Source organism: Lycium barbarum, chromosome 10 (assembly GCF_019175385.1).
Source record: "Lycium barbarum isolate Lr01 chromosome 10, ASM1917538v2, whole genome shotgun sequence".
In the NCBI taxonomy this organism is placed as follows: Eukaryota; Viridiplantae; Streptophyta; class Magnoliopsida; order Solanales; family Solanaceae; genus Lycium; species Lycium barbarum.
This window is the reverse complement of record NC_083346.1, coordinates 17,226,376-17,236,790: the sequence shown is the minus strand read 5'-3', so window position 1 is coordinate 17,236,790 and position 10,415 is coordinate 17,226,376. Positions and strand designations below refer to the sequence as shown.

The following is a 10,415-nucleotide window of genomic DNA, read 5'->3' as shown; positions in this document are numbered from 1 at the left end:
TTATTATTTGAGAATTTAGTAACTTAAAGTCTTAAACAAATTAAAATCAAGAACTCATAAATTTCAAATTCACTCCGCCTCTGGACTAGTTGCCACTCCACCACTTCATATATACCTCACTATCTTCTTTTTATAACTAGTGAGATATTGCCACAAACTTGCTACATTAAAGTTGTTTAACTCTTTTGTCCTTATAGCATGGACATTGTCACAATATTAATTATAGTCGTTAAAGTTCCGTTCGTGCATTTCCTCAATTAGAATATGTAAATTTATTTGACATCTACAAGATTATGGGCATTAGATACTGGAAACTAAACAAAATCACCCAAGAGAGTTATTAGATGGATGATATTTAGTTTTACTTGTAACTAGAAATCTCGATTCAAGCCCTAAGAACGAAAAATAATTCTTTTAGTAAGCTTAAACGACACCAATTAGGATTATTCGCTAGTAATTGTTGGGTTTTTTGATATTGGTGAATGGGAAATGATGGGATGAAAAGTGAAGGAAATATAAAAGGTCCCTTTTTGCTTTGGGAAATGTAAAAGGTTCCTTGTGCTTTGGTTAAAGCATCTGTCCCACATAGGAAAAAGAGAGAAAAAGAGAGGTGTACATATTACATTACACCTTCTCTAGTTGCTAAAAGGGTTGAGGGGGAAAGGACCCCACGCGCCGTCGTCGTCGCTCGCTCGGCTCGGATTTGGATTTGGATTTGGATTTGGTCAAATGATCTGATTGATTGATCTTCGGCTATAAATTCCAGTTAATATTCAGATTATTACTTACGAATTTTTCTGAAATCCTCTATTCTTCTACTCTTCTTACAAGTTTTCTTTTCTGTGTGATATACCGCCATTGAGTGGTTCGCCGCTACCAGAATTTGGAGTACTACTATTTTGGTAAGATAATCGTTCTATCCTGGGAGGGGATATTCCATCAACCTCGAGTACTGTGAGGGAAATAATTTCCTTAAGGACACACTTTGAACTAAGTGGGCTCGATTATGTTCTGAATATATTTTTTTTTTTAACACTGTTTCTGTTCATTTGTCCATTTTCTGTAATTTACTGGTTTTTAGTTTTTACAGATTGTGTAATCTGCTTTTACTAAGTGTTTTATAGATTCAGAAACTTTATTTAGACTTATACAGATTATTTTTAAAGAACAGTACTTCCAGGTACCAGACGCATAATTAACAAAAAAACAAAAATAAGAAGAAGAAATCCTGGACAAATTTATAGCATAGAACATGCAATTGTAGGAACTGAATTGGTTTTTGATTCGACAAAGAAAACTCTTCCTTGGTCCAAAAATACACGTCTCATGTATATGTAATCTTTGTTGAGTTACCTAAATTAAGGTTAAGGCCAAACTTTATGAAAGGGGCCCTCTATTTGATGTTAAGCTAAGTGAACTATATATAGGTTGGACATGTGATTACCTTCTCGTACCTACACAAAGTATGATGATTATATAAATACAAGCGCTTATGAAATTTAACTAAACCAAAGGGAGAGTGAAAGAATTATAAGCACACCTAATAAGAAAAAGGGTTTGTGCTATTAATTAATCTTTCATTCTCTCTTGTTGGAATAAGATACAATTGAAGTATGACATATATGAAACCTGTGATACTAATGGTGCTAAGTCAATTAGCATCTGGAAGTGTAAACATATTCTACAAAATTGCTGTTGCTGATGGAATGAAAGTCCAAATTATGGTCTTCTACAGATTGGTTTTTGCCACTGCTTTCATGGTTCCTCTTGCTTTCATTATGGAAAGGTTCTTGAATTATTATATTTTGTTAGTGAAAAGTTCATTTTCGTTTCTTTAATTTGCTGTGTTAATTTCTGATTTGTTATGACATTTTTTTTTCGCTAGAGAGTCATTTGACATGTAAAAGATGTTGAAGTGCACCCTTTGCCCATTCTACTTATTTTCTACGTTGATCTCTCATGTTTTTTTTCCCTTTCAATTTCAATTCCTTACTAAAGTATTAACATTTTTCTAGAAGTACCTATATATAAAAAGCAATTTATGAGTTGAATTCAATGCAGATCAGTTTCTTATACATCTTTTTCTTCTTTTATTTTGCATACAGAAAAAGAAGACCCACATTTAGCTGGACGATACTCTTCCAAGGGGTCATCAACGGATTATTGGGGTGAGGATGACAAATAATGAATGACATTTATGAAATCATTCTCAATTATGTTACTGTTTAATCAAAAGTTTTCAAAGATAAATTACTAAATTCCAATTACTTTAAGAAACAACTACTTGTGATCAATTGGAAAAAAATGCGTGTGTGTTTTAGCATACCAGGTCTCTTCATGCACTTACAAAAATCATCTCTTAATATCAGTCCATATTAATTGAAAAAAAATTCCACACACAAAAAAATCATAAAATTTTGGAAATAATTTGGGTATATTTGTTTTACAGGGCAGCACTTGGAAGCAATTTATATGCGGAGAGTTTAAATTTCACAACAGCAACAATTTCATCAGCCATGTCTAACCTCACTCCTGCAGTAACATTAATTTTTGCTGTAATTATGGGGTAATTCATTTCTTCAAAAGCCAAATATTAGTGGCTGATTCATGAGATATTTTATAGTATATAAATATAAATAATGACTTTTTTTTGTTTGTCTTTTTCATATTAAATACGAGCCCCCTTCAAATTAATGCGAAAATACTTTTTTGGTGTCTTGAAGAAATCTATTTATTTCGAACAAGATAATGGGTAAAATATCTCTTCAGCTCCAAGAATTTTTATCCTAATATATATAACTAGTGTCAGTGTATGTGTGGCATGGGGTGTGTGTGGCGTGGGGTGTGTAAAAATGAGAATAAGAATTTTTAGCTTTTGACTTTTCTTCTTGTTTCCTGATAGTGTCAAAATTTCGAATTCCACGTGTAAAATTTGAAAACAATACGAGTTTCAATTAAAGTGATTACTTTTCAAAGATTGATTCGAAAATTGACCAATGAACGCTATTTTTATCAAGTTTCACTCATGGTACTCGGTAACTAACCATTAGAGCTGTCAAATCAACTGAACCAATTAAGTTGGCTGGAATATTAAACAATCCAGTCCGGCTCAATCCTTCATTTGGATGGTCATTCAAATATGTTAGTCTAGCCCAGCCTTAAGCGGGTCGTAGAAACGCAAAAAGCTTTTCTGCTGCCCCAAGGCTCACTTACTTTCCCCTCAATACGATTATTTAACTAAAATCTTGATGCAATTAATCTACTGGTAAATACTTACCTGCACTGGATATTTACACCTAATCATGTAAATACTTAACCTTCTTTACTGTTGCCAATGGTGTGAAACAAGTTTTTTGGCCATGATATCTACAGGATGGAAAGATTGGACATCCATAGAGTAGCAGGAAAAGCCAAGTTGGTAGGAACTGTATTGGGCATTGGGGGAGCACTGGTTCTGAGCCTTTATAAAGGAATGAAGATCAATTTATGGTCTATCAATATCCATTGTCTTCACAGTGATAATGCCACAGCAACAACAGCAGCACAGACCCATAGCAATCTTTTGGGCTCAATACTTGCATTTTTAAGTTGTGCTTCTTATGCAGCTTGGTTGGTCTTTCAGGTCTTGCCATTAATTTCCACCTTAACTAATTTCAGTCATTCTAAGAGCGTGCTTGGTATGAAGGAAGTCATTTCTTTGAGAAATGTTTTCAATAAAAAGTCATTTTATGATGTTTGGTACAACGAAAATCGTTTCCCAAGGAAAACATTTTCTATTAAAAGGGGACAATGACTTTCCTAACTTATGGGCATAAGTCATTTTTCATCGAAAATGAATCTTGTCATACCAAATATACTCTAAATCTATTTGGGACTATGGTCATTCTCTTGATACAATATATTATATCCTGTTCTCTTTTCTTGACAACAGGGTAAGATGAGGCAGAGATACCCCATGTACTCAAGCACTGCTTTAATGTGTTTTTGTGGGGCAATCCAGGCAGGCATCTATGCTTTTATAAGGGAAAGGCATCCATCTGCCTGGAAACTTGGCTGGAACATCAGACTATTCACTCCTGCTTATGCTGTATGTTTCTCGATTTCTTTTCTTTTGTTTTTTCTTTTATAACTGAGAAATCCCCGGTGGCCAATGGATTCAAATTAGTGTCGTGCATCTAACCTACACATTGCCTGTTGCACTCTTACAACTAGACGTGCAAGTATGTTACTCGACTCTTATTGATTTAAAGTTGTTTCAGGGCATTCTTTCTTCGGGATTAGGAGTAACCATAATAGCATGGTGCACAAAACTAAAAGGGCCTCTCTACGTCTCGTCGTTCTACCCGTTGGCACTTATCTTTGTAGCCATAGTTGGTACGATTGTCCTTCACGAGGAGCTGCACGTTGGAAGGTTAGAATCTACCCCATGGATGTTCAATTGCAACAAACTTCGTTCAAGAATTAACAATATCTGCTTATGATGACAGCATAATAGGATCGATACTCATCGTTATTGGCTTATACGTTGTGATATGGGGAAAAGCCAAAGAGAAGAGAGCAGAAGAAACTGAAGCTTTAAAAAGTAACAACAATGGAATCATTGAGATCATCTCATTTGCTGGTGTAAATCAGGCTACTGCTGCAATAGTTCCAGAATTCAAAACTGATGATCAGATTGTTGCGACAACAGCTGCAGCTCTTCAGGAAGCATAACCGGAAAATCCAACTTATATATCCAACCACCAGTTATTCAATGCAGAAGTTTAGCAATCACATGTTTTAGTTCCACTTTTACTGATTTAATTCAAATGAGCTCCAGAATTTGTAAATCCATGTATAACAAATACCAATTAATAAAGTACTAGAAAAATGTGGCAAATACATTAACTTGTATTTCAAATAGCTAATGATAGAGTATGTTCAAACGTGCCATCATTGATGAACAAGATAAAAATATAGCGTGTGTAATAGAACTCAAACAACAACGAGAATGAAATCAACAAATAAAAGATTAAATCTTACTCAACCAACAAAAATCATTTCCACACCTTCCACCATGCAATCTTCAAGCAACTAAGGAAGCATAGTTTCATTCTTCAAAACCTTCCGCATTATGGTTCGATTATCCTACCAAAACTAGCTCGACTTCTTTGCTTCTATTACAGTTACCTTTGACTCAGCAGCTGGTTTTTCTTCTGCTTTTGTCTCCACGGGAGATTCAGATTTTGGGGCATTTTTTGCAGCTGGTGCCTCTTCTATTTTCTTCTCTGCAGGAGCCTGAGTTTCTGGTTTTACCTCCTCAACTTTCTTCTCAGTAGGAGCCTTAGTTTCTGGTTTTACTTCCTCTACTTTCTTCTCAGTGGGAGCCTTAGTTTCTGGTTTTACTTCCTCTACTTTCTTCTCAGTAGGAGCCTTAGTTTCTGGTTTTACTTCCTCTACTTGCTTCTCGGTAGGAGCCTTAGTTTCTGGTTTTACTTCCTCTACTTTCTTCTCGGTAGGAGCCTTAGTTTCTGGTTTTACTTCCTCAACTTTCTTCTCAGTAGGTGCCTTAGTTTCTGGTTTAACTTCCTCTTTCTCAGCAGGAGTCTTAGTTTCTGGTTTTACTTCCTCTGCCTTAGTTTCTGATTTTACTTCCTCTGTCTTCTTCTCCTCGGAAGTCTCCACCTTGGGGGCCTCGGCAGTAATTGATCCCACTTCTAGTGCTTTTCCTATCTCGGATGTTACGGGAGCATCAATGACCTTCTCAACTTCTTCTGGCTTGGCTGGTGATGGTTCGGAAACTTGTGTTATCTGAGATGCCTCCTCTTTTACTTGCTCCGATCCGTTACCTTCTTCTTTCTGCGACAAAGAAATGGAACATATCAGAAGCTAGTCAAACACTAACAATTTATATCAATGCAATGCACCCTCCTCTTGTTTTTTGTAGCACAACCACCATCTTTTAATGGTACCTATTGTGAACCAACAAAGAATTTCCTGTTAAATTAAGAGTTGATCACTAGTCCTTGTCAAATAAGCTGGCAATTGAATGGTTAAATCACAAACTCAACCAGTTTATCAGTTCTTTCCGCATTTTTGTCTGTAATCTAAAGTCAAATACTATGAACTAAAGACACGACTATTTCATTCTTCAATGTGGCATAGTATCATTTTTGGCAGATAACTAAAGGTATGTTAATAAACTAGGAAAAGAAGAGCAATGGAGGGAAACTAGATGGAGAATATGTTTTTCTTTTTCTTTTTTGTTTGACTTGAGCAAAAAGTTGAGGGAAAGGGAAATATTTTCTCTTTTCTAACAAAGGAATTTCCCACTGTTATGTTCTTTCCTCTTTTAAAGAAAAGAAATAGGAGCAGGGGAACCTATAGTTTTCTTCCTTTTTGTAGTTGCTGAAACTATATAATGTTACATTACACAATCTAGAAAATCACTATGTTAAAAGTGAAAAATTGATGTATGCTTTCAAGTAAAAACTGTTCTAATTAATTAAAAGTTGAACATTGTTTATAACCTCACTAGTCAAAACCCAGAATGAACCTAATGGCAGGGTCACTATTATTATTGCAAATAAAAGTGAGTTGACATACATGAAACACAATGAAACAAAAAGGCAGACAAAACTTAGCAATATTGTCTAGTCTAGTATAAAAGCAAGACTATAATAACAAGACTACACAGAAATAGAAAACAAAGGAGAAGAAAACAAGTTAGTGGTCCTTTACCAAGAAAACAAGACCCTATTTGGTTGTCAACAACTCAGGATCCAAACATCATTACCACTCTTTTTTAGACCACAAAACTCTAAATACAGCAATTAATATGTACTTCCACTACACTATCTCTGTTCCAGCCAGGCAAATTAATGAATAAACAATTTTTACACAATTTTCAGGATTAAGGGGTTTCTTTAAGGAAAAAATAACGAATGCCGACAAAATAGCTAGTGAAAGGGATGGACCATATATTATGATGACAGTACACATTCATGTCCCAAAAATAATTACATGTTGGTATAATTTATTAACATTCATTAGGTCTAGAGTGACAATTATGACTTGCTTAAGAACCTACTGTCTTGCTTTCTGATAATTATTAGTGTGCATCATCATCATTCCAATAACATAATCCACTATTCTCAACAATCAAGAATAAAATATAGCAGCAAAAACACTTTATATTTTTAAATGTTAAATTTGGTGATAAGAAAATTGATAAAAAATAGTATCCAACTTTTCTTTATTTTTGATAGTCAATACTCAATAAGGTGGTAGTAAGAAGAAAAATTTAGCAGCAAAATACTTTTTTTAAGAAAAAACTATGGAAAATTTCTTTACTTAACATAATTCACAAACTATTGAAAAGAAAATTTTAATTTTTTGGTTTACACTGTTTATTTCCTAAATCATAAATAGGAAGAATCATCCATCAATAATACAAACGAAAATTAGAAATCACAAGGGAAAAAATATAGTAAGGACGGATGAAATTTTAAGAGGAAAAAAAAAAGGCGTATAAATTAACAAAAAACAAAAAAGGGAAGAAAATAAGATTTTTTTTTCTTTTCTCTAGGCTTCTATGTGAAGCTATTTGTAAGAATATACAACAGATTCATAGCAATTTTTATTAAAACCTTTTTCCATTTAACGTAGAGAAACCAATATTCAAACAACCAGAAGATGTTAACTTTTTTAACAAAAAATTAGTATATTAAACTAAAAAAAAAAAAATAGGAAGTACTATAGCAAAACACCAAAAAGACATTAATATTCAATTTCTACAAATAAACATAAATCTCTACGTTAGGTAACAAATCTAGGATTTCCAGCCAAATAACTCAATATAAAATCAAGTGCACCATTTAGACTGGATACCAGCAGACAATATTAATACCAATTTTAGAAACTATATACATAAAATACCTAATTTTATCAAAAAACCTATTTTTATACACATCTCCACTTGTGAGATTACATCGCGTATGTTATTTGTTGTTGCTAGAAAAAAAAAAATATAAATATTATCGAGAAAAGTAAAGATAAAATTATAAACTTGGAAATAGTATGAAATATTGAATTACCTCTTTGAACAAGTTAGAGAGAGATCGACGTCTTTCAGCATCCTCATCCGCAACAACTGCCACGTTTTCCTGTGCGTCTTCAGGCGCTTCTCCTTTCAACTCTTTTGGTTTCGTTGCACACGCACCCATTTTTCCCTTTTCACAGAAAATAATTACACACTACTGTATACCCTTTTGCTTTTTTATTTAAAGGGTTTTTGTTTTGGAGAGGAAGAGAGTTCTTTGTGAGGAAGGGAGAGGCTTTATAGCTGGCGGGAATGGAATATTATTCTTAGAAAGTTTTTCACTTTTTAAAAATTTGATTACGATTTTGTTTGAAAAGGAAAATAAATATAACAGTTGTCTAATTTCACGCCAAAAATTGTCCAAGTTCACGCTAAAAAATTAAATATGGTTGATACAAAGTACTTTTTCCGCTTACTTTTAATTGTTCGTTATAATAAAAATAAATTTTTATTTTTACTTGTTTATGACATATCGAAAGATAATTTTTTTCTTATTTTAACCTTAAGATTAATTACTCATTTTCAAATTATTTTTTAAGTCTATTGAGACTATACACCAATTAATATGGATATTATGGTAAAATATAAATTTTAATTATTAGTAGTAATTTTTAAGGTTACATAATAAAAAATAGACAAGAAAAGTGAACGGATGAAGTACTTTACATTGGAGCAATTTTTATTTTTTTTAATTACTTTAGGATTGAGATAAGGAAAGCGGGAAGAGAAAATCTTGAAAAGATCTAAACATCGTAACTTTAAAATATATATAAAAATTTCGACTTGTAACTTTAAAATATGAGTGTGTTATTGATAGAAATGATTTACAAGTTTGCACACCATATATTATATGGGAATGTAAAAAGATCTCGGGCATAAGTAAGAGGTGTAGCAGCATCCTCTGGATATTAACTTTCCTTTTTCAAATTTACTCATTATATTTTAAAGGGAAAAGGGAGCTCCGGTGTCAAGACCTCGCCGACGATGATGGCTGTAGAGCAAGCAACATTGAGGGAGAGGAGATGGTGGCTCAAAAAGTCGCCAATCTGGTTAAAAGAGGTTGGTCGGATAGTTTTAATTGAAATTGGGTAATTTTGTGGGATTTGGGGTTTTCCATCCAATTAGGGAAAATTAATACAACTACAATAACATTATAACAACTTTCATACAATATTCAAGGCTTAAAGTTTTCGTTCATAATTTTCTGTATGAAAATTATATTAAAAATTTCGTTCACACGTACACATTTCATGCATTTTTCATACACAAAAATTTGAGGTAATTTTTTAAACCTTTGAGCATAAAAAAAAATAAAAAAATATAATTTTTTAAAAAAAGTTTAAAATATTTAAAAATATATATATTTCAAAAAACAATTCTGAAAAAAATAAAAAACGAAAAATATATGAAAATCCGTCATATTTCGTAAAATATCGTTATGTTTTATAAATAAGGAAAATTATCTATATATTTTGTAATAAAGAGTTTTAAGTAAGTATCCTATGTCATTTTCCCTATTTGAATTCAGCAAAATAGCCCATAAAGAATGTTCAATTTATGATATCTTCCAAGCCAGACCGGAGAATGTTCATAAATATGTACTGCTTAGTGCTTACTATATTACAACAATAATTCAAAACAAATCTTTTTTATACGTCACATATGATTTATAATCAATTTTAGCATCTCTATTTTTAAATATTTCTCATCACGTATGCTTATCAACTAATTTAACCAAACTGCTGTAAAATATAGATTACTACTAATATACATACTAAAAGGAGAGGGCAGAAAATCAAAATAAGAAACTTTATACCACCTATGGAACAAGAAGCCTACTGAGTACTGTCAACCAAAAATTCGATTAAAATTTGATTAATTCGTTAGTCAAGACTTTGAAAAAACATATAAGTCAAGATCTTATCGTACTTCTCGTGTAATTTTTTTTAGTTTTCCGTAGATATATAAATATGAGAGTAAAAAGGAGAAAAGAAAGAGACCAATTATTGACAGGGAATATCCCCCGAAAATTGCGGAGATTCGGACTTTGGAAGTCAGTATAAAGGACCATTTTTTCACAAACAACACGAATTATTTAATTCTGTGATTACATCTAAAATAAAATTCTTTATTTATTACACGAGTGCTAATCTTGCAGCAAGATGCCCATTTTACCCTCTTAAATTAAGAGAGAACCAAATGAACGAGTGAAAATAAATTTCCTTCTCCGGCTTTGTATAAACGTAAAAAGGGTCAAAATTATCCCTAACATCAGAAAAAATAGGTAACAAATACCCTACATCCATCTATTGGTCTATATTAGACGAGGCTTAGA

At 32.6% G+C, this 10,415-nt stretch overlaps 2 protein-coding genes across 2 annotated transcripts; one reads left to right on the top strand and one right to left on the bottom strand.

Moving 5' to 3' along the window:
• Window positions 1–1,452: 1,452 nt before the first annotated feature.
• On the top strand, window positions 1,453–4,723 carry LOC132615078 (WAT1-related protein At1g68170-like). The gene is made up of 7 exons (XM_060329631.1): window positions 1,453–1,786; window positions 2,106–2,168; window positions 2,450–2,566; window positions 3,373–3,622; window positions 3,932–4,087; window positions 4,260–4,411; window positions 4,488–4,723. Exons 1-7 carry the CDS (start codon window positions 1,614–1,616, stop codon window positions 4,711–4,713), a joined length of 1,137 nt encoding a protein of 378 aa, XP_060185614.1. The 5' UTR covers window positions 1,453–1,613; the 3' UTR covers window positions 4,714–4,723.
• A 149-nt stretch (window positions 4,724–4,872) lies between these two features.
• Window positions 4,873–8,309, bottom strand: LOC132615079 (major latex allergen Hev b 5-like). The gene is made up of 2 exons (XM_060329632.1): window positions 8,076–8,309; window positions 4,873–5,838 (listed from the first exon to the last, which is right to left on the bottom strand). Exons 1-2 carry the CDS (start codon window positions 8,202–8,204, stop codon window positions 5,137–5,139), a joined length of 831 nt encoding a protein of 276 aa, XP_060185615.1. The 5' UTR covers window positions 8,205–8,309; the 3' UTR covers window positions 4,873–5,136.
• Window positions 8,310–10,415: the final 2,106 nt, after the last annotated feature.

Coding starts and splice junctions, on each gene's coding strand:
- LOC132615078 (XM_060329631.1), top strand. CDS start 1,614: ATGACATATATGAAACCTGTGATACTAATGGTGCTAAGTCAATTAGCA. Junction 3,623..3,931: donor CAGCTTGGTTGGTCTTTCAG/GTCTTGCCATTA, acceptor TCTTGACAACAG/GGTAAGATGAGGCAGAGATA. Junction 4,412..4,487: donor GAGGAGCTGCACGTTGGAAG/GTTAGAATCTAC, acceptor TTATGATGACAG/CATAATAGGATCGATACTCA.
- LOC132615079 (XM_060329632.1), bottom strand. CDS start 8,204: ATGGGTGCGTGTGCAACGAAACCAAAAGAGTTGAAAGGAGAAGCGCCT. Junction 5,839..8,075: donor TCTCTAACTTGTTCAAAGAG/GTAATTCAATAT, acceptor TCTTTGTCGCAG/AAAGAAGAAGGTAACGGATC.